Here is a 25,638-nt window from a genome sequence, read left to right as displayed (position 1 = left end):
CTCTCTCTCGGACCGTTTTTGTATATAAATAGCGAGCGCGGTACGCCGCTTATATCAGATATACATGAAACAGCTAACTATCGCAATACGTCTTACCGACAACAGAATAATATTAACAAGATCTAAGTTTTTGAAAATGCAATCTGTCGACGACCTGCTGAAGGCCAGGAGGAATAAAAGCTTTAAAGCACCACGACTGGGCGAACCGGCGACCACCTACAGAGACGAAGATAACTATATAACGACAAGGGAAGAACGAGCGCAGATACTGTCGAGTTCCGAAGAAGAGGCGGACACCCAATTGCCGGACAACGAGCTTGGAGCGGCTGCACTGCAGGAAGGGGAATATAGATGCGGCGAGGAGGTGGAGGTGGCGTCTCTAGCGCCGTTGAAGCCGCCGATGGAGTTGCTAAAGCGGATCGTGCAGCAGACAGAAAACTCCCTTACCATCACGACACCGGCGGCGGATACGGCGACGACGGAGGCGACCACCAGGCGAGGAAAAAAACGTACGAAGACGACCGGCGGCGAGACAGCGAGCTCAACCGGCTCTTTGAGGAAACCTACGGAAGAGGACCAGACGACGACGGCGACGACGACGACTTCGAAGAGCTCCAAACGACAAAAGAAGACCACCGCTTCCGACAACGCAGACGACACACTGACACTGATGACGATAATATCCCTGCTTCCCAGCATACTGGTGAGCCAGCTGCCCCACATCCGAAACGTTTACGTTGCTCGGATGAAGTCGATCCCGTACGAGATCGGCAGGATAATACATCAAATCATTACAACCTGTCAGTCGCTCAGACCTGTGCCCCCTGGCACAATGTTATTGAGCGACTTGCCAGCAGAGTTTCCCGACCATTTCTCATCTCAGAGGTCGTACCCGTACAAGGAGATGTTGCTTGTGAACGAGTTCTTTCTAGAATTCGAGAACAGCTCCTCCGTATTAGGAAATACAGGCCCGGCGACGACTCCTTCGTGCTCGTCTGTCGGCATACAACCGACAACCCGCAGTGGGAGCACTTGCACATCCTCCACACGTGCAGTTTCCAACGCTCAGCCTGCAGGTGTAGCGTACGGAAACATTACGGAGAGGCAGTTAAGCATCGACACATTTTTCGCTGCTGCCAGCTCCAGAAGGAAGACTGGATCCGTATCGTCCAATATTTATATGCAGAAGAGCGGACAGTCTTACTCTTGGTCGTCGGAGACGATCACTGGGTCTCACCTCCTGAAATTCGACAATAATTATAATACGTATAAATATTATAATACAGATAATAATAATTTTAGTATTTTATAAATACACTTCATACTTCCATACGAAATAGCTGTTTGGATATAGGGCTTATCTCACTCTTACCTATAACCTATAACTATAGTAAGCAACAGCTATAGCCACTGACACCGCTGGGCAGAAATCTTATCCAAAAATAACAAATGTAAGATGTCGTTACTATAGGGCTGTTTGTAATTCTGCTAGAAGAAAATAGATATAAAAAATTGTAGATATTTTAACTATTTCACTTTCTTACTAGTCCACTCTGGGTAAAACGTGAACAAAAAAATATTTTTTGTCACTGTGCTTTTAATCTAATTTAAATTTGGGGATAATTTTAACAAATTTTGTGCACGTTTTGATTTCGCCCCTCCCCTCCGCGTAGCGGGGTCGTGCGGTATTATAGTTCTGCCACTGTTCGCTGCTTTCCCTGGTATACACATACGACCTGAAGTAGCCAAAACTCGACAGAAAATGAGTAAGGAAATAGTCTACCTCTCCAAATTCCCTACTGATCCAAGGCACGACAAGATTAGATAGAATGTTTGTCATCTTCCCTTGTCGGATTCATCCTATCTATAATGCCATCTGTGTAGGAGAACACCGTAAGACGACGCCTTATCCTTTCCCCGGTAACAGTTGTTCCTGAACCGTGCCAACAAGTCTGTAGGCGGCGTACAGCCGATAACAAACGCCACCTCAGAGGAGATAGTTCTGTAGCCCGAGCAGATTCCCAGAGACATCCTTCTCTGGCCCATTTAAGCGTCAGTCCGTTACGCTTAATATTCATCGCTCTTAACCAGGCAGTGCCCCATATAGCAAGATCGAGTTCGCACTCGACTGCGAACACGAGTACGTCACTGGAGTGCACGCGCCGTTTAGAGGATCTTGGCCCTTTCACGTTGCTGAGAAAGCTGCTCAGCCTGGCCACCATCTTCTCTGCTTTAACCGCGGTTTTAATCATATGTCTCTTAAAGGAACGCCTCTCATTCAGTCATACCCCGAGGTACTTCACTGAGGTACTGGGAAACATAAAGACAGTATTCTTGAATTCAAAAGGCGACGTGTCCCAGTCTCCGCCTTCCGATCGTGACCAACAACTTAGTCTTCTCCAGGACCAGTTTCAGTCCTTTATCGAATAGCCAGCCTCTCACTAACGGGCAACGATGGCTTCACAGCCGTATAATTTTATTGTCCCTGTCCATTACTTTGTACATCGTTCTACCCAAATTACATCAGAATCAAGTCATCGACGAAGGCGATCGGGACAACAACCACAGGGAACGTTAACCTCAGAAACCCACCGTAGATAACATTCCACATTAGGATGAGAGCACAGATCCCTGCGGTACACCTCGATCGATCGTAAACATGACCCAACCATTAACGTTAGATGCGATGATAATCCTGTGGCAGAGATATGACTGAAGCATTCTCCTCGGATAGGCATCGACCTCTTCTCTGCAAGTGACTCGAAGATCGACGACCATAATAGACCGTTGAAGGCATTCATGAAGTCAAAGAAGAAGAGCGCCGGGATTTCCATGTCTCGTGCTAGCAACCCCACTGTTCACCGTATTCATTACACTATTAACGACGTCATTCGTCGAGATGCCTGTCTGAAAATCTTGCTGGTGCGGACTTACACCACAGTTTCTAACGACGTTGTCAACAAACCGAACCAGCAGCATTTTCTCAAACAGATTCGTGAAGTTTATTGATCAAATAAAGCGGTCGATAGGGAGAAGAGTAATCGGCAGGGCATCCTTCTTTTCTGATCAGTACCAACCGCAACATCTTCAAATCTTCTGGCATTTACTCACTGTCCAGAATGAAGTTAAGTGCATCTAAGACCTTGAATGGGGCCGCGTCAACTACAATTCTGACCACCTTAATCAGAAGGTTATCAAGTCCAGAACGCTTTCCGGTTTTCATCCTCCGGATAGCGGCAAGCAGATCCTCCATGGAGAACCGAGGGATACCGTCAACGATAATCTCCTTCTTTCTGGTGTCATCACCTTCCTGAAAGACCGCAGATATATAACCTTGCAGCTGACCATCACTAAGCACTGGCAGCCTCCATCCGAATTTCTTTGCGATGATCTGCTATCCGCGACTCCAGAGGCCTCCATCGACCTCCTTGCACAGTTGCCGCCAATAGTATCTCTTGGACTTCATGATGACCAACTTTAGCTCTTTCTTGACTCGATGAAACAAATTCTTTCCAGTTCCCTCCGATCCAGATCCATTCCACGGTTCAATCTCTGACCACCATCGTGCTGACCAACAAACCTTCTTCAGTTTGGCAAGTTCAGCCGACCATCAGTACCTGCTTGCCGCGGGATGGGTTCCTAACTAAAACTCGTTCTCTCACAGACCTCCGTGACCGCTTCTACAAGGACATCTGGGTTTATCCCATCCTCCTCATCTAACCTAGCGTGATTAATTTTCAGAATCTAATAAACCAATCTAAGGATACCGCCACCGGATCGCCGCCGCTGCCCACCGAGACATCCATCTCGAACAAGATTTTGCGGTGATCGCTTGGTGAGATCTTAGCAGAGACCTCCCAAAAGCCGATCCTTCCGCTATGATCGGCACTGACGAGAGTCAGTTCAATTCACGAACAACCATTTTTCCCCTCAAACGTAGGAAGACGCCCGTCATTCAGACAAACCAAACCCGCCCTACTCATCAGATCGTTCAACACAAAGCCCCTGGGGCTGTAAACCGGCCCACCTTAAGTCCTAGACGTCGCATTAAAATCACCATCGTCTACGACTGTACGGCCGGGAAGCCTCCTGGATCATCTCAGCTAACAGATCGTCGGCGAACACATCGAAATCAGTGGTACAGACGTTGTGTGAGCAATAGAAGCTGTAGAAAACCAACTGTTCTACATCAATCTTAACAAAATCCTCACCATTACCGCTATGTAGCAGTGGCATACCCGCCTTAACTATACGGATGGTAATATCCTTCTGCGCGTCGTTAAACCAATCACGCTCTCGACTACTGAGACGTTGGGTTGAGACACCAAGACAAGGTTTACATTTTTCCTCGTGACCATTGACACACGGCTCTGATTTCAATTAATCTATAGGACCTATCTTCATTTCCTATGCTTGCAGGCCTTGCTACCTAACCTGTGCCCTTTGCATCACGCAAGGCACACATTAATTGGCTGGGACACAGGTCTCTCCTGTGACCCGCTTTATTGCAATTGAAACACAGTCCGAAACAGTCAGGGGCAACACTTAGCCGCAACATGGCTTAGGGGTAGCTTTACTTACAGTTTGGGGAAATTCCTTTTACATTGTCATTTAATTTTTGGTTGTGGTTTTTTTATACATTTGAACCGTTGCGTTTTTTTTGCATTAAATTGGAATTTGAAGTTAGGGGTAGCTTTACTTACTGTTTGGGGAGGAAGACCTTTTTTAAGTAGTTATTATTTAATTTAAGTTTAGAAATTTTTTGTATTGGGTTCCTTTATAGATGGGTTTATTTTAAAATTTGATCTTTGTTTTTTTATTTGGCTTTGAGTTTGGAGAAATTCCTTTTATAGTTGTCATTTAATTTTTGATTGTGGTTATTTTATACATTTGAACTGAGTGCTCCTCCTCCTCTCTCAAGACAACCAGGCAGAGAACCCAGCCAATCTGAATTCTACACTTGTCAGTAATGGTTTTGGCCACGCTGAAAGAAAGAATCATCGTCGAGTTCTTAGTATCGCCAAAGCTGGCCTAACTGACGGTAGCTGAAAACTCTCATCTGGTCCGACCGCCCTAGCGATACACTCCCTTATCTCGACCCCATCAATACTGGAATCGATGTCCTTGATATGGACTCCCAACCCCCGTAGGGGAAGACACCTTGTGGAGATTCCGGTAGCTATACCACGTGCACCATTCCTAGCCCTGATGGACTTTACCGGCGGTCGTCTTATTGACTACATATTACAGTCATCAGCTAGGCATCAGTTGGGATGCCACCGATGTAAATACCTCGGTAGACATTTACAACACTTATTTCTTTCTCAGCCTTTGCCTTCGCTGCAGGCTTCTTTGGAACATCTTCTCCCTTCAGTTCTACATCGTTACCTTCAGAACTAGCTAACCAAGTTCGCGAAAGCGCGTACCCCGCGCCTATTCAAAATACTTTGTTAACCAAAATAAGCTTAGAATGACATAAATTTCTTGTAACGAGTCAAAATTCAGTTAAAAACTCATACCCACAAAACTTGTTGATCGCAACAATTGTAATTTAGACCTAATTTTTTTCCTTAGATTAAATAATTTTATCATGATATTAAATCAACTTTTATCTTTAACTGGACTTTTGGTCTGGTTCGCTGGGAGTGAGTACAGACCATTTGCAGCTCCATCGTGGAATCAGCGGTCTGGTCAGCTTACGGGGGCAAGGTCAATGCCTTCACTCTCCCAATCCGCAGCTCCATCGCAAGGTTTCCTAGAATTAACAACAAATCGTTTCGTTCTCGGAAATGTGGATACTACCGTATCTATCAAGACACCGCCACATATTTACTTTTAAACAAATTATTTAACCGGGACTCGATGCTAAGTACGCCTAACTTTCGCCAGTAAAACGCCCAAACGGGTTTCTAGTCTCCCGGGCTACTACTCTAACAGAATCAAACCCCTTCAGCTGCTCTTCGCAGGGCAAGAAACCTATGAAAGCCAAACACTATTAACCATCCTCTACGGTTTTTCTAGTTAACCCGTAGATTTCGAAAATAAGTCACTCTCTCAAGTTCCCTACCAACTCTGGTACGGTCAGCCTCATACTGCCGGAAAACATAAAGGACATGGTTCATAGTGTCATCGACCCTATAGTCCGGACAGAGGCCCTGGTCAACCAAACTAAACTTAGCTAATCTTTCCCTAAAAGCGCCATGTCTTGATAGAAATTATGTTATATATCGATTGAGTGAAACCCACATAATAGCTCGCAAACAAGTAACATCTGGAAAGATATCATGCGTATATCGGCCAGTAGAAGATTAGTCCCACCTAACCTGCCAAGATTCAAAACCTTGGTCTTCAATTTCACGCAAGTGCCCTGTGGTACGAAGGCCTGCTTTCTTGAAAAAAATAACGCTTGCTATATTCTGTAGCAAGGATATCATTGGTTTTATGCTGGCAATAACAGAAACTGCCTCTCGCGAAACAGTCCTGTAATCGGAGGTACAGGACGTTTTCGCAAACCTTATCTATCAGAGAAGCCTGTAAGAACTCACAGTGGGGTTCTTGTCGCCACCCTTGAAGAGAAGTTTTAGTTACCACGTTTCCAACAAACAGGAAAATATCCAGTTGAAAACATCCTATTATAAGCCATAGTCGACGTATCAAAAACAAACATGTAACAATAAGCTTCATTGTGATACAACCATATCCGGAGGCTTTATTCCTAGCAAGACTACAGATTACCTGACTGACTTTCACTTCGGTAATCTCAGAAGACAATAACTTATAACGAAAACCTATAACTTCCTCACGAACACGCTGATGATATGAGGTCTCATCGGTCTTAGTATCTCAGGAAGCAGATCGTTCAACAGAAAATTGAGAACACGATCTTTATCAAAGATAACACCATCCTGAGCAATGAGAACTGATAGAAGAACATCTTTTTCCTTCTTGTGACCAAGAAATCAATAAACAACGCCCCGTATATCTTTGTTTCCTTTCTCTTGTACAAAATAGCGCCAGGAATCTCGTTTAAAAGACTAAACCTCATAGAAGTACTCGGTTCTTTTCCTACGATAACTTGCAAGTAAAACTGCATACCGATTAGGATCACTCTCACGTTGAGCGGCTCGCCTGAGTCTGCTTCATCGCAGTAAATTCCCGAACCTAACCATCTAAAGAGTTGAAGTCCATCTCAACTGCACGTAAGTAGTAACCACAGTCCTTACTGTGCCTATGCACAGTATCTTATGCACAGTATCTGTGCCTATGATTATTATCTTTGCACAACCTTTTACAGTTGACGCAGTTGTCTCAGCCTTTGGCGGACAATCGTCACGCTTGTGGCTCTCGTCACCACAATACACGCACACCGAGTCAAACTTACAGAATTTGGGTCTGCGGCCAGAGCGACAACACTTGAAGCATCTTTTCATATCAACGTATTCCTTGACGCAACAGAATACAAAATCCATATATAACCTTTCCTCAGAAAGGAACCTCTTGAAGAGACCAGCACCTGGCTCAAAAATATTGCGATACCGCTGGCATCGTTTTGCCTGTCCTATAGAGCATTCTACACTTTTCACTAAAAGGATCCTCATCCAGGTCGGTGTTTTGCTCCTGGATAAGGAATAAACCTCCTCATCGGATAGTCACTGTCATAGACAATGGCACGGAGCCTACGCTTTCTTTTGGGATCAACTTTCACTCCCAACTTTTTCACTGCGGGAAATTCCGTGATGCATCGGAGAATCTCACAATCTTCAGCAACAACATCTTTGCTGGTCCCCTTAATGTTACGAATTTTCAGAACCTTATCGTTGCCACGAAGGGCAACCTGAAACTCCTCTTTGAGTTGCCTTCTGGAATTGTAGACCCCTCACCCTTGTTTACGAAGATCACCTCTAGCTTTTTCTTTTTTTTGGCTAGCTTCGCGTTTACCTCTTTCAACTTTGGCATTGCGCCTAGGTTGTACTCAGGCCGGAACGGGTTTTTGGACTACTTTGACTTCCTTGGGCTCGGAGACCAAATTATCGTAACCCTCTGCTCTAGCAGAGAGCACTTCCCTAAACTGACAAAGTCTAGGGAGAAACCTACTTCTTACCCCTGCGTTGACTTTTCGGAAGTTCTCTACAAAGTGAAGAAGATTCTCTAGGCTCTCCTGAGCCGCCTGCACCGGTACAGAACTACCGGTAGGGACAGAACTACCAGGTCTGCCCTTGGCCTTCTTAAAGTCCGCAACTAGGTCCTACTTCTCGACCTGGATGGGAGTCCCTGATCTCGATTAATCCTCAGAAGAGGTGGATGGAGAGCTTTCCTCCCTGTTCTTCCTACTTCGCCAGAACTTTCTAATTTTTTTTAAAATCAGTCATGGCCAAAGTTACCCTTATGTAACTAACAAAAAGAGAAGCTTACCAACTTCCTCCTATCTATTAAGTTTGAGCAAGCCCACAGATATGCAACTATCCGCAGCGAGCCACAGATAGACGAAGGCCTTAATATTCTCCTGTCATTATTTGCATCTCTCCGCCGCTACTGGATTGGAAACGTGAGGTAACACGCAGCCACAAAATACGGCTCTCGTTCTGAAAAGAAAGCAATCAGGACAAGGGCTAACCCTTGGTTGTAAGACGAATTTACGACCAAGAGTCGTTGCCACCTCTTCTCTGTGAGACGAATTCACGTCCGTATAAAGCGCCTTAAACTATGTTCTCATAAGGGATGTTATGATTTGTTTAAAACGACAAATGGACGCAAAACTGCAGCAGCAGTTCTAATACTCAGTAAGAATCGACACTGGTGAAAGGTACATACTGAAATATAGACTCGATAGCCACACAAACTCTGAACGTATCTAAGGGACCAAAACTTTCCTTGATACGGACTACGACCTGAACCCTGTAGGGGAAGATACCCTCCACCTCCATCCCCATTCATAGCCATTATGGGTGTTACCGGAGGTCTTCTTCGAAACCTCGGCTTTTGACATATTGCAGTCTGCCTCGGCCAGGATGCCACCGATGCGAATGCCACGAGTGACATTTCTATCGGTGTACTACTATTTAATGAACTAAAAACAAAACACATCTCACCGAGTCTTAAGCAAGACTGAACAAAGGATTTGAACTACCTACCCGTAGAAGGTAAGATTGAGTTACATACAACAAGAACCATAATAATCTTATACGGAACAATAACAACACAGAAACAATGAAACAAAACAAAGGACAAAAACAACAACAAAAACATAATTTATAAAACAAAACATCAGGAAAAATCCAAGCAGGGCTCTCTCCTTTGTATGGAATACGACCCTTCTAACCGTCCTGCCGCGGAAATAAACATTAACATAACATTTTCATGAATGGTCTTAAGTACTAACGGCGGTGTATTAAGTACTACACTTACCTGTTTCTGGAATTATCTGTATACTGCACTATTATTTACCCATCACAATAAAAGATGTATTTAATGTTCAATGCACTTTGGTTTCCAACCCTAAGCCCTACTAACAACGACGACAACAACAGTAATTATCATTAATAACTATACAAATAATTTAAGGAAAATAACTTCGTTTTAAAATATTTATCGTAAGTTTAATTATATTTTCCTGCTGAGTTCTGTTGCATTTCCTCAGTCTCTTTTCCCTAATGCTTAACGGCCCAACTGCGAAAAATTAAGTGTGCCAACAAACCGGTACATTTAACCGTACCCTTTTGCTGTATAATACAGCAAAAGCTGTGTAATACAGCTGTATAATAGTTGCGGAGGCAACTCATAAGGTAAAGTTATAGTTACGAAAACCATTCTGGTTTCTGGTATGAATAAACTTACCGATTCAGAATCACCAAATGCAGAGAAACTGGAACGAAGTGAAATAACACTAGCCACCCGTAACAGTCACGCTTTACACTTTGATATTTGCGACTCAGGTGTTGTTAATTTAGAAAGTTTCACTCATTTAAATAAAAATAAACATTTATAAAAGAAACTGGTTCTAAAAAGCCAAAGATTATAATTTATTCGAAGATTCACATCACTGCAAAAAAGCTTTGATAAGAAATTAAATTATTCCGACAGTAAGGGGCCAGACGGGAAACAAAAATACAGTTAACAAAGAAAAAATAAATCGAAATAAAAAAATAATGAATAAGTTAGTCGTCATCAAAGGAAATAGAGAGACAACACCTTCCTTAATAACGAAATTTTATAAAGATAATATTATATATTTAAAAAAAAATGAAATTACGCAAGAGGAAGTTACAAAATATTGAACGAAAAAATGTACGTAAAAAGAATTAATTTAATTTCGAAAAATGATATTTTAACACCTACTCGTACATCATCCCTAGATGTTAAAAGAAAATTTCCGCTAATGTTATGCAATAACATTAAATTAAGGTTACACATATGGAAATGATATAATAATACGTATTTTTTACATTACTCTACTAAGTAAATGATTGGAAACCGACTAGATATATATTTCTTACATTTTTTCTATGATAATTGTTCTCTGTTAGTTAACTAAGTTGTGATCGGCGGCAACTAGTGACGTGGGTAACTTCGTGATGCAAGTTATCACAATGATGTATGCCGTGCCGGCATGGAGTTGTGCTCTCACTATTAGCAGAAATAGAGACAGGTTGAAGAGAGCACACAGGGGGATACTACTAGGAGTAGTATCTGCCTATAGAACTGTTTCTTACGAGGCTCTCTGTGTGCTCTCGGGAATGTTACCGATTAACCTTATCGCCAGATATAGAACTGACAGGTTTTTAGGGAGAGCAGAAAATGAAGTCAGGGAAAACATACATAGAATCTGGCAGGAGAGATGGGCGGAGGCTGGAGTGGCTGGATGGACAAGAACCTTAATTCCAGAATTAACAGGATGGATAAACAGGCGGCATGGAGAAACTGACTATTGGATCACCCAGTTCCTGACGGGACATGGGTGTTTCAATGGTTATCTCCATAAGGTGGGAAAAAGGAATGAACCCACGTGCATGTACTGCGAACAGGACGATGATTCTGAGCATACGTTTTTAGTATGTAATAAATGGATAAGACTAAGACACGACGCAGGTATTCATGGAAAAACGCCGAAGGAGAGCGTGGATTTCATGCTCAGCAGTAAGGAGAACTGGAGGAAGGTCGCTGATTATATAAAGACAGTACTAAAACAGAAGAATAAAGATGAAAGAAGTATGGGTTTCTAGTATGTTAGGTCGGGTGGACAGCCTCAGCGGTGAGAGCCAGCATGCTTAGGTGTGCTGGTTTCAATGATCCGCTGAGGACTCCTTGGGGTGTGCTGTAGGGACAAGAGAGTATTATGAAAGTTCCGGGGATCACATCACGACTTGTAGGTATGATGTGGTTCCATAGAGGACATAATAGAGAATAAAAAATCTCAAAAGAGCCACCGGTAGGCCTGACCTGCCATGCCGGTATATAGCCGGTAGGCGGGGAGGGCCTATTAGAGTAACGGACACTCCCCTGGGTGGCGTAATCAAGTCGGTCCGGCCCAGGGGAGTAGAGAAAAAAAAAAAGTCATCACCTGACTCGTGTTGATTTGTGCAGCATGATATAAAAATTATTTCCATCATGCGATGGCAGTCAGTGAAGACTTGTATTAAATTTAATTTGGAGCTGAGATGTATTAATTCATTAATAAACCTAATAAATTTAATACGTAAAAACATGTTGTCTACATCGTTATGTAAGAGAGAGAATTTACCAACTGAATAAGACTAAACACGGGTTGGATGCATTTAATTAAACCCGTTTGAATATCGATCGTGTAAATTAATTCCCATTAATTTAGTTTATTTTCAATGAGCAAAGTGAAAAATATCTGTTTATTATTTATAAGTTCATTTCTTTTTGAGAGATAAATAAATGGCTTGACAGAAATTTATAGAAGTACAAGTAAAACTTTATGCTAGAACATTTCTTTTACATCAGTTCCAGATATTAGTTACACATACTACCTCTAACTGCAGTAAGGAAAATTTGATCCTTTATAATCATATATCTGACTTTAATGTCAAATATAAAAAACACAGTTTTTTGATGTCTAATGTTTTTTTTTTTTTTTTATCATCTGTTTTGAAGGATGCGGCCAAGCAAATGATGATGTTCTGATGCCACGAATCGTTGGAGGAGTGCAAACAAAGCCTCATAAATACCCATGGCTGACAATAATATTAAAAGACAATAAATTTCATTGTGGAGGATCAGTAATTAACAATAAATATATTTTGACTGCAGGCCACTGTGTATTTGATGAAAAGTAGGTTATACCAGTTTATAAAATTAGCATATAATATTTTTTTCCCTTTTAATGAGACTTTTCTTAATTCGTATTAGTTCAGACTGCAAAAACCCATCATTAATTTACTGTTAAAATAATGATCAGATTTGGCAATAAGTACAAGTGATAGCTCATTTTGTCTGTAAATTAAATGTATTAGTCAGCATGATTGATACATTAATTTAATAGATAAATTGATAGAAAATTCATTGACTTTCTAGTCTATGCTTTTGTTTTAAGTATGGATCTGCTTTTTCACATTATCTTATCAAAGACTGTCTTTTCTTTCTCAAATATTTTGAAGGAGTATTTTGAAAGAAAATGTATACCTAAAAAATTAGTAATTACAGTATAATTTACTATATAAATTTAAAGTTATATCATATTTATTATATTTCTGAACAAAGTTATATTTATGACTGACGAAGTAATATCCTGTAATATTAAAACTTCTAATAATAAATTATTAGTTTTACATTAAAAGCTTTTCGATTTCTAAAACGGTATTGGTGATGAAAATGCACAAGAAAAAATAGAATATTTAAGAGCAATGTAACACATTAATGTTTATTTATAAAACATTTTACTTTAATCCTTCTCAAAAAAAAAAATTACTGGAAAGCAATGAATGTCGGTATTCATTTCAGCACATTAATTTAAACTCATCAATAATGAAATAATACTAATTTTTGTATTTTCAATTCCATTTTTTTATTGATTTACATTCAGGCAATCTAAATCTTCCATTTAGTATACTGTGGAGTTTCTTCTATAACTTCACAAAAGTTTTATTCTACCTTATCTACATTGCTGTGGATATTAATAAAATTCTCACGAATAAAGTATTTTGCAGAAATCTAGTTTTGGAGTTTTTCTTCATTTTCTGTAAAATGAGTTTCAATTAATTATCTGTAGATTTTTTACAACTGAATAGTTGTCCTGCAGTTTTATAAAAGTTTGTTTATGCATGATATAATGTTACAAATTAACTTTCTGACAGTTGTGGCAATTTACGACTTAAATGAATGTAAAATGTTGTTTTATAAAAATTAAAATGCGCTTCAGGTAATTTTTATCAGCAGAAATGCAATCTAAATTGTCAATACAAATTGAACTCTGTGGCTTATCGTTAGGTTTAATTACATGTTTTAGCAACAGTAAAAATATGAAGTTACAATTACTTGCAAACAACATCATGGAACTGGTTTTAGAAATGTTTATTCAACGACTTTTTTTTTTTTGTCTTCAGTCATTTGACTAGTTTGATGCAGCTCTCCAAGATTCCCTATCTAGTGCTAGTCGTTTCATTTCAGTATACCCTCTACATCCTACATCCCTAACAATTTGTTTTACATATTCCAAACGTGGCCTGCCTACACAATTTTTTCCTTCTACCTGTCCTTTTATAGTTTTATAGTTCCTTTTACTTTCTTCATCACTAGCATTCTTATATTTTCTACGTTCATATTCCATCAGCTCCAATATATCGTCTGAAACCCAAGGTTTTCTACCAGTTCTCTTTATTCCGCCTAAGTTTGCTTCTGCTGATTTATAAATTTCCTTTTTAACATTCTCCCATTCTTCTTCTACATTTTCTACCTTATTTTTTTTACTTAGACCTCTTGCGATGTCCTCCTCAAAAATCTTCTTTACCTCCTCTTCCTCAAGCTTCTCTAAATTCCACCGATTTATCTGACACCCTTTCTTCAGGTTTTTTAACCCCAATCTACATTTCATTATCACCAAATTATGGTCGCTATCAATGTCTACTCCAGGGTAAGTTTTGCAGTCAACGAGTTGATTTCTAATTCTTTGCTTAACCATGATATAATCTATCTGATACCTTGTAGTATCGCCTGGCTTTTTCCAAGTGTATATTCTTCTATTATGATTTTTAAATTGGGTGTTGGCAATGGCAATTCAACGACTAACGTTACGAATTAAAAGTTTTAGAGTTCGTTGTCAAGACAATCGAATTCATTCTGTTTTCGGTACTTGTTTTAGGCTTACCTGATAAATTTCCTTTCCAAAGGCTTCCGGTTAAAAAAAAAACAACTGTTTGTAACCAACTTACATATGCTTTTATCTTTTAGAGAATTTCTATGATAGACTCGCGTATAGTATCTTTGTACGATAGTCACTGAATTTGTTTCTGCAGACCGTAAACGCACTGCGCTCTCCTTGTGACGATGTCGTGGTACTGAAACCCGGGCTTATAACAGCTTGAACTGCGTAACGGTGTACCACAGCAGAGAAGAACTTAATTGTTATCGCTTTAAGATTACATATTGATTGCTGTAAAATCAAAACTATATTTGTCCTTGAATCTCCGGAGTTATTTTTCTGATACTCTGTGCCATAAAAGAACTAATATTCCTTCTGATTTTTCTACTGTACTGTAATCATATCTGAAGATTATTCTCTATTGGCTCAAACTTCGGTGAAGATCGTACAGTAAGAAGGACTTCTTCATGATGGTTTGTGGAAAATGATTCTAGAAGATGTTTTAGTGACTTTTTTGATAAAATAAATTTATATCGAACTCTGCATATAGTATATTCTTTTAAAACAATGAAAGAGCTAAAGAGAATGTCTCTCAGATTCTAAATGTTCCTTGAATAGTATTTAGTTCGTGAGATCTGGATTCTGCAAACTAGAGACCAGACTGTAGTTTTTTTTAAGAAGATAAAATGAATACAAATTATGCATGAATCACTGGTAGTTACACAAACCGTAGAATCGGAGAGAGCATTCAACGCTGCTGATATAATTTCTCAAAATGCCCTAATGCCTTGCTATGATGTACCGAATCTTCAAATACTTTATAACAATCTTGTATGTATATCTGTTTTGTAAATTCTTTAATACTAATAATTATATATAAGTATTATATATAAGTATTATTATTATTATGTTATACCGCAATATTTATGCGCGGTTCTTTTTTGTTCATTGTTCAATATTCTGAATGATAAAAATTAATTAATTTGCATATAAACATCTTGCACAAATAAAACTGGTAACATTTTTCATGTTGATTTCTAGAAAACAAGATATTACTGAAATACATCGTTTTATTGTTGTTTTGGGAGCATATAACAGAAATTATGATGATGAAAGATCTAAACAGTATTTTTTTGTCTCGGCTATAAAAATGCCAAAGTTATTTCACGGCGACTCTTTGCATGATGTACATGATGTAGCTCTTATTAAATTACACAAAGAAATAACATATAATGATGCTGTTTCTCCCGTTTGTTTGCCTCAGAAAAGTAAGTATTTAAATTTTAATCTAAAAAAAAATTATTTGTTTAATTAATACGTTAATATTATTATTACTGTTTAAGACCTGTACATATTTTAGCTAAGAAAGGTAAGCACTACTCAAGATACAAAACTATAGTGATTTTAGCAGAAAAAATAATAGTAATTATTATCTTAATAACAACAATAATATTGTTTTTCTTCACAATGAATAAACGCAGTTTCAACTTCAAAAAAACTAAATATATAATTACTAACTTTCTGAATACTTAGACAAAGTGGTACCAGAAATATTCACAGGTGGTGTCAATGGTTCTCATTTTACAAAAAAAAAAAATACATTTAATGTGTGACCAAATAACTGATCTCTCCTATATTTATTTATATATCGGGTGATATTTAAGTATGGAAACAGCTTTATACTGCATATCTGAGAGGTATTTTGAGACAGAAAGAAATGAGTTTCTACATAGTTAAAAAAAAATCTACATTATGGTAGATTTTTAACTTTTGTCCGCCATCTTGAATCCGCTATATGGAATCAAACTTAATTTTTTTAAACAGGAAGATGGACATATGACACATGATTTAGATTTTAAACTTTACAAGAAAAACAATGGTGAAACCCGTTTTTCTGTTAATAAATTCGTTATCGAGTTATAAGTATTCAAATTTGCAATGACGGAAAAATCGTGTTAACAATAAAATTATGTAAAACGCGCTGCATGAACAATTTTATTGCATTTTACATTCATAATCATACAATAACGAACTTTAAACAGTGCTACAATATTGATAATAATAAACAATAACTAAGATTTGCTGATGATATCGTAATTCTAGCCGAGAGTAAAAAGGATTTAGAAGAAACAGTGAACGGCATACATGAAGTTCTACGCAAGAACTATTGTATGAAAATAAACAAGAAGAAAACAAAAGTAATGAAATGTAGTAGAAATAACAAAGATGGACCGCTGAATGTGAAAATAGGAGGAGGAAAGATTACGGAGGTAGAAGAATTTTGTTATTTGGGAAGTAGAATTACTAAAGATGGACGAAGCAGGAGCGATATAAAATGCCAAATAGCACAAGCGAAACGAGCCTTCAGTAAGAAATATAATTTGTTTACATCAAAAATTAATTTAAATGTCAGGAGAAGATTTTTGAAAGTATATGTTTGGAGCGTCGCTTTATATGGAAGTGAAACTTGGACGATCGGAGTAACTGAGAAGAAAAGATTAGAAGCTTTTGAAATGCGGTGCTATAGGAGAATGTTAAAAATCAGACGGGTGGATAAAGTGACAAATGAAGAGGTATTGCGGCAAATAGATGAAGAAAGAAGCGTTTGGAAAAATATAGTTAAAAGAAGAGACAGACTTATAGGCCACATACTAAGGCATCCTGGAATAGTCGCTTTAATATTGGAAGGACAGGTAGAAGGGAAAAATTGTGTAGGCAGGCCACGTTTGGAATATGTAAAACAAATTATTAGGGATGGATGTAGAGGGTATACTGAAATGAAACGACTAGCACTAGATAGGGAATCTTGGAGAGCTGCATCAAACCAGTCAAATGACTGAAAACAAAAAAAAACAATAACTAATAGCAACACAAGAACAAGTTAAACGGATATATTAACTGATATTATTTATTTTAAATATTAAAATATTTATTTAAAAATTTTAAATATATATTTTCGATCGTAAATTACTAATGAAATAAATTTTGAAAGCATTCCCATTCTACAATAAATGTTCAAATTACTTCCCCACTGTAGCTTGGAAGTGTGCTAACCTCTAGTAATATCCGTTTATAACTTGTATTATGTCTGGTGGTACACAAGCACATTCGTCAATTATTCATCTTTTCAATTCGACAGTGCAGCAGGTACTGTTTTGTAAACATTATGTTTCAGTTACCCCCAAATAAAGTAATCCAGAGTAGGCCGGTCTGGGTTCCTGACAGGCAATCCTATGGCTCGTCTACAAGCTATCCAGCGATTTGAAAAAATTCTTTAAAATTTTCCGTGCTCTTAGGTAATAATGAGGTGGTGCCCCACGTTGCTGAAACCGTACGTTACTATTTAATGCTTCTCCAACATTTTCCCGAATATTTAGTAAACTTGTATATGATAAAAAGCTGCTGTCAGCATCTCCTATAAGATTCTCATATAAAGTAAAAGGCTCTACAATACAATGACCAACGATTTCCGCTCAAACGTTCACTTTCTGAGGGTGCTATGTATGAGCTTTCAACATTCATCTGGGATAATTATCGCTCCAATATCGACTTTTTTTTTCTTTTTTTTTTTTTTTGTCTTCAGTCATTTGACTGGTTTGATGCAGCTCTCCAAGATTCCCTATCTAGTGCTAGTCGTTTCATTTCAGTATACTCTCTACATGCTACATCCCTAACAATTTGTTTTACATACTCCAAACGTGGCCTGCCTACACAATTTTTCCCTTCTACCTGTCCTTCCAATATTAAAGCGACTATTCCAGGATGCCTTAGTATGTGGCCTATAAGTCTGTCTCTTCTTTTAACTATATTTTTCCAAATGCTACTTTCTTCATCTATTTACAGCAATACCTCTTCATTTGTCACTTTATCCACCCGTCTGATTTTTAACATTCTCCTATAGCACCGCATTACAAAAGCTTCTAATCTTTTCTTCTCAGATACTCCGATCGTCCAAGTTTCACTTCCATATAAAGGGACACTCCAAATATACACTTTCAAAAATCTTTTCCTGACATTTAAATTAATTTTTGATTTTAATTTAAATGTCATATCGTTTAACCAATATCGACAGTTTTGCTTATTCACATGGCTATTTAACATAAAAGTCGCTTCATCAGTAAATATTATTTAATTGGAAAAATTTGCGTCTATGTCTAATTTTTACATTATAATATCACGGTACTCAACTCGGCGCTCAGAATCATATTCCGAAAGTTCTTGCACCAGATGTAGCTTATATCGATGAAATTTATTTGTTTTAAGAATTCTCCGAACTGAAAAATAACTGATATTATGTTGGATAACAGCTTTCCGAGTCGAAAAAGGTCTTCAACTAAGGCCTCCAATACAGCTAATGACTTTGTTGGTCTACCGGTCCGAGGACGACTCTTTACAGTACCCGTTTCTTTCACTTAAAAAAGGCATTAACATTTAATAAAAGTAAATAAATGAACCAGGAAACTAATAATAATAGATTCACAAAAAACGAATTTGAATTACTAGGGCTACAGCTTAATTTTGTTAATAGCACTTATCAAATTTTACCAAAGTAAAAAAGTAATAAGTAATAAGCTGCTTTGTTTCAACGTAATACAAACTGCATTATCGTAAATTAACAGCTAATAAGTAACAAATATTACCTGATATTAACACTGGAAGTTAATTTTTATTTAGAAAATAATATCAGTTAATTTGCAGTTTAGCCGTTTAATTTTTTGTAGGTTTTGTTTATTATTATAGCATTGTTTAATGTCGTTATTTTATGCATTATGAATGTAAAAGCAATAAAATTGTTCATGCAACGCATTTTATCTCGTTTTATTGTTAACACGATTTTTCCGTCATTGCAAATTTAAATGCTTGTAACTCGATAACGAATGCATTAACGGAAAAACGGGTTTCGCCATTGTTTTTCTTGTAAAATTTAAAATCGAAATCATGAGTATGTCCACCTTGATGTTTAAAAAATTAAGTTTGATTCAATATGGCCGACAAAAATTAAAAACCCATCATAATGCAAATTTTTTTTTAACTACGTAGAACCCCATTTCTTCAGTCCCAAAATACCTCTCAGATATGCAGTATAAAGCTGTTTCCATACTTAAATATCACTCGGTATTTGTAAATATGATATTATTCACATGAATAGAGCTTTTATGTAATGTATGGATATTGTGGTTGATACTTTGTGTTTATTTATTTTCTAAGACATGATTTGTACAGTATTAGATACTGATGTTCTGTTAAATGCTTTTAATGTTAAATGTGTTTAATGTTTTGAATCTATAGATAAATATGTATCCAATAAAACTTGTGTTATAAATAGTGTAAAGGCTACAGTTTTTTATTTTTTATTTTTTTAGGTTTATTTCTTTATTAATATTTAATTTGACATATGGTCTTGTGAATCTTATTTGTTTTTTGAAACAAGACAATAGCCTGTCTTCTTACAATAGATATATTTTTTATCAATGTTTCTGGTGTGTATTGGCATTATATATTTTTTTAGGTGCACTTTTGTTTTACATTTTATATAACAAGGAGGATTATTTTTTTTTTCAAGGTCCGATCGGTCACGAAATTAAAACCACAGTGAGAATAAAAATTTTTTTATTTGTAACAAGTACTTACATAGTTACGCTATTTCCCTACATAGTCGCCACTCCGATTTAGACATTTGTCGTAGCGTGGTATCAACTTTCCAATATCCTCGTCATAGAACGGAGCCGCCTGTGTTTTCAGCCATGTTTCTACGCTGGTCTGCAGCTCTATGTCTGTGCCAAAATGTTGTCTTCCTAGCCAGCGTTTCATGTGAGCAAAGAGGTGAAAATCGGATGGAGCCAAGTCCGGGCTGTATAGTGGGTGATCAAACACTTCCCAACGAAAGCGCTGCAGGAGCTTCTTTGTTACAGCTGCAGTGTACGGCCGAGCATTGTCATGGAGAAAGACAATGCCTGATGATAGCATTCCTCTCCGTTTATTTAGAATTGCCCTTCGTAGACGTTGAAGAGTCACGCAGTATGAGGCTGCAGTGATGGTCGTGTCACGTTTCATGAATTCCACCAAGAGAACTCCATTCCGGTCCCAGAAAACAGTAGCCATACACTTTCTGTTGGAGAAGGTTCGCTTGAACTTCTTTCGTTTACTAGGAGAATGAGAATGCATCCGCTGTTTGGATTATTCTTTTATTTCTTCAGTTTCGAAATGGATCCATGTCTCGTCCCCTGTAACAATTTTGTTCAAAATATTTTCTCCTTCATTGTGGTAGCGCCGGAGAAACGTTAGGGAGGCGTCCATTCTCATTGTTTTGTAATGGTCGGACAGCATCTTGGGAACCCATCTCGCACACAATTTGCGGTACTGAAGTCTCTCACTCACAATGGTGTAGAGAGCTGACTTTGAAATGTCAGGAAATGAATCACTCAATACAGAAATTGTAAACCGACGATTTTCTCGAATTTCCTCATCCACTCGCTCAACGAGAACATCGCTTCCTTCCCTGACCGCCTGAATCATGAACATCTGTACGTCCTGCTTTAAAGTTTCTGAACCATTGTCACACTTTGCTGTCACTCATTGAAGTTTCACCGTACACATTACTTACTCGTCGATGAATTTCAGCTGCATTACACCCCTCAGCCTGAAGAAATCGAATTACCGCACCCACTTCACATTTGGAGGGAGATGCTATTGTTGTAGACATGTTTACGTGCTAACTGCGTGTTCAGAACTAAACGAAGTGACGCGGCGTGATTGAAGGCCATATTAGAGACGCTGCGCAACAGATATGCGCAAAGATTCATCCGATTTTTGCGCGGGTTTTTATTTCGCGACGATCGGACCTTGAAAAAGAGTAATCCTCGTATCTTTAGCTGTGGATGGATTAAATATTAACTGTGTTGAGTTTTTCTATATTATTATTCACCATGTGCACCACGTACCATGTAATGCATCATAGATGTGTGATGTGAGGGTAAGTTGTGACGATTTTTCAAGTGTATCATTTATCTTCATAACAAAAAAATAAAAAATAAACAACAAAATTGAAACATTTATTATTTATTTTCTTTTATTATGATGGATTCTCACCAAGAAATGACTTCATCCATGGATTGATTACCTTCATATTTTGAAAATCTGTTTGTTGCCTACTCCAGATGTGGTGAGATCTAGAAAGTTAATATTTTATTGTGTGTATTTTGAATGTGGCATGTAACTACTTATTCTGGCATGTATGATGAGTGCAATAAATACTCATATACTCATAAGGAATGTACAAACAAATATTCTGTTGATCGATTCAGGATATTGAATAGTATTTCAGTACTTTTTTGAATTAGGGTCTTATATATATATATATATATATATATATATATATATATATATATATATATATATATATATATATACAGAATGTTTCATTTTAATTGCCCCAGGCGATTTTCTCGTTAACTACCCACAATATAAAAAATGACCTAAACAGAAGTTACTCAGATTGGAGGAGGGCACCTCATAGTGACCTTGAGTTTGACCAACACGATTTTTTAAATGAATTGACCTATATTTTTTACTCCATCAATGAAAAGAACAGAAAATTTTACATTGGAATATTTGGTCACACATATTACCTTGGAAAAGTTTTAGAGGTCATACGACTAACCATCAGAGATAGTGTTGGATGCTTTTCCCAGATATTTACAGTCACTAGTACCTAAGTTGTGAAAAGAGATTGATATCTGGTACTGCCTTGAATCAGCAAATTGTGTTAATTGAATGCCGTATGCGATTAGCTCTTAAACTATGAACTTCAAGAAGCTGGAGTAAATGAAAATAAAATATAATCATAAAACGTTCTAATTAAATTCAAGTACGTCGACGTGACATTTTTCGCTCTTTCATTGGTGCTGTCGAAAAATGCAATTTCATTTGAAACATCTCAATGATCTTGGGATGACCTCCAAAAGGAATATCAAGGTCATGGTCAAGGTCACCATCAGATAAAGTGAAAAGTCATTTTTATGCTCTTTACCGTAGTTTATGAGATAAATGACCTGGAATATAAATATTCCAGGAATATTGTATGACCTTCAAAAAAAACGTGAGTAACTCATATAAAACTCCGTACATTTATCTCCGTCTAACTCTACCACCCGTGACCCACCGGGTTGGTCTAGTGGTGAACGCGTCTTCCCAAATCAGCTGATTTGGAAGTCGAGAGTTCCAGCGTTCAAGTCCTAGTAAAGCCAGCTATTTTTACACGGATTGGAATACTAGATCGTGGATACCGGTGTTCTTTGGTGGTTGGGTTTCAATTAACCACACATCTCAGGAACGGTCGAACTGAGAATGTACAAGACTACACTTCATTCACATTCATACATATCATCCTCATTCATACTCAGAAGTATTATCTAAACGGTAGTTACCGGAGGCTAAACAGGAAAAAGAAAAGGGAAGAACTCTACCACCCATATAACACTATCTCTGATAGCCGTATGATATTATAAAAAGATTCACTTTTTTTAACATCATAATCATCTTTTGTAGAATAATCTTTAAATAACCTCGATAACAAAAACCGACTTATTAAAAGAGTGGTTTTCGAATTTTAACTTTTCCATGAAACAGGTTTAAACCGGTTTCGAGTTTTACAGATAAAATACAAGACATATTTACAACTTAGAATAGAAATTTTTTTATTCTAAAAAAGTGTTTATTCTTCTAAAGTGTTAGGAGAAGATCAATTTGGTTTCAGGAAAAGTATAGGGACAAGGGAAGCAATTTTAGGCCTCAGATTAATAGTAGAAGGAAGATTAAAGAAAAACAAACCAACATACTTGGCGTTTATAGACCTAGAAAAGGCATTCGATAACGTAGACCGGAATAAAATGTTCAGCATTTTAAAAAAATTAGGGTTCAAATACAGAGATAGAAGAACAATCGCTAACATGTACAGGAACCAAACAGCAACAGTAACAATTGAAGAACATAAGAAAGAAGCCGTAATAAGAAAGGGAGTCCGACAAGGATGTTCCCTATCTCCGTTACTTTTTAATCTTTACATGGATCTAGCAGTTAATGATGTTAAAGAACAATTTAGATTCGGAGTAACAGTACAAGGTGAAAAGATAAAGATGCTACGATTTGCTGATGATGTAGTAATTCTAGTCGAGAATAAAAAGGATTTAGAAGAAACAATGAACGGCATAGATGAAGTCCTACGCAAGAACTATCGCATGAAAATAAACAAGAACAAAACAAAAGTAATGAAATGTACTAGAAATAACAAAGATGGACCGCTGAATGTGAAAATAGGAGGAAAAAGGATTATGGAGGTAGAAGAATTTTGTTATTTGGGAAATAGAATTACTAAAGATGGACGAAGCAGGAGCGATATAAAATGCTGAATAGCACAAGCGAAACGAGCCTTCAGTAAGAAATATAATTTGTTTACATCAAAAATTAATTTAAATGTCAGGAAAAGATTTTTGAAAGTATATGTTTGGAGTGTCGCTTTATATGGAAGTGAAACTTGGACGATCGGAGTATCTGAGAAGAAAAGATTAGAAGCTTTTGAAATGCGGTGCTATAGGAGAATGTTAAAAATCAGATGGGTGGATAAAGTGACAAATGAAGAGATATTGCGACAAATAGGTGAAGAAAGAAGCATTTGGAAAAATATAGTTAAAAGAAGAGACAGACTTATAGGCCACATACTAAGGCATCCTGGAATAGTCGCTTTAATATTGGAAGGACAGGTAGAAGGAAAAAATTGTGTAGGCAGGCCACGTTTGGAATATGTAAAACAAATTGTTAGGGATGTAGGATGTAGAGGATATACTGAAATGAAACGACTAGCACTAGATAGGGAATCTTTGGAGAGCTGCATCAAACCAGTCAAATGACTGAAGACAAAAAAAAAATTCAAAAATACTAAAAAGGGAAACATAATACATACGTACATACATAAAATTATTAAAATAATAAAATATTACCTTTAAAAAGTCAAAGAAAATAACAAATGATTTATATTTATGTATATTTAAGCAAAGAACCTCTATGGATTTATTGCTTTGTCATGTCCTTATTTTGGAAACAAAATTACCAGAAATAGAAAAAAAATCGCTCACTTGCTACTGAATTAATTGTCTTTAAAGCATCAAATAATAAATCTAAATTTTTTGTTCTTCTATTTGTAGCCTTTAAGACCTAAAACTCCTGCTTTAATGTTTGAGAACTAGAGGAAGTCACTTCTTCAGGTTCTTGGAGATACTTATTTATTTCTATTTCCATAACATTTGTCATCATAGATATGACTTCATTTTCTTCTTCGTCCCCTTTTTTTAACATCGTAATCATCGTCTGTAGAATAATCTTTAAATAACCTTGATAATATTTATCCGGATAACTAAATGATGTCAGTTTTGGTAGCTAATGGAAGAAATTTACAAGAAGACTTTGCCCAAACGGTCTCTGAATTTTGTAAATAAGAAGTGTTAGTAATCCCTTGTTTCTTACTTGTTCAATTCGTATCTTTATAGCGTGTATATTATTCGTATCTTTAACTTGCAACCAATTTCAGTTTTCAATTTTTTTAAACACCATACAAAAATTCAAATATGCTTTCACTTGTTAATAAATTCGCGTCTTGTTTGCTTATGGTTTCGGCAGCTAATCTTATTGGTCCTAAAACTTTAAGAAGCTCTACAGTTTTGCAATATTCTTCATCTTCATTCCACATGTGAGAAGCATTAAGGTCATTCGGAATTAAAATAACACATTCTTTTAAATGTACAAATCTTTTTAACATGCCTCTAAACTATTCCATCTCGTTTGACAATCAAGAATCAGATTTAATTCTTTTCCGTATTTCTACTTCAAATAATTCTGAAGAATATTATTTTTGACAGGGGATTTTATGAAATATTTGCAAATTTCTCTTATTTGAGAAATAAGTTTTTTTGTAATTATCTAATAACACAAAAATAGTTAATCTATAATCATCCATGTCAACGGGGTTAACTTCTCATAGTCATCTTCAGACTCGTTATTTACAGAGTCCTCACTTGCAACATTTTACATCTGTTTCAACAGGATTTTGATATTTATATAATACGTCAGTAACTGCTAAGTGTACGGCATATTAAAAGAACAGTTGATTAATTATCGATGAAATTTGCCTAACCTTTTCATAACAGCAGCACCATCATTCAGTGATGCAACTATATCAGTTGCTAAGTCCAAATGAAAAATTTTTAGCTTATCGGAAACCAGTTTTTAACGTTCTCTTAATATCACAAGAACTTGATATCGGAATTAAT

The 25,638-nt window shown here is 37.2% G+C and overlaps 1 protein-coding gene across 1 annotated transcript in view; it reads left to right on the top strand.

Moving 5' to 3' along the window:
• The window catches only part of LOC142317467 (venom protease-like), an 81,115-nt gene that overhangs the window by 21,709 nt on the left and 33,768 nt on the right, over nt 1–25,638 (top strand). The window contains exons 3-4 of the mRNA XM_075354034.1: nt 12,115–12,292; nt 15,359–15,585. Coding sequence (XP_075210149.1) covers nt 12,115–12,292; nt 15,359–15,585 — 405 coding nt within the window. The remainder of the gene's footprint in view (nt 1–12,114; nt 12,293–15,358; nt 15,586–25,638) is intronic.

This window comes from Lycorma delicatula, chromosome 1 (assembly GCF_047948215.1).
Source record: "Lycorma delicatula isolate Av1 chromosome 1, ASM4794821v1, whole genome shotgun sequence".
NCBI classification, from domain to species: domain Eukaryota; kingdom Metazoa; phylum Arthropoda; class Insecta; order Hemiptera; family Fulgoridae; genus Lycorma; species Lycorma delicatula.
This window is presented reverse-complemented; position numbering and strand designations above follow the sequence as displayed.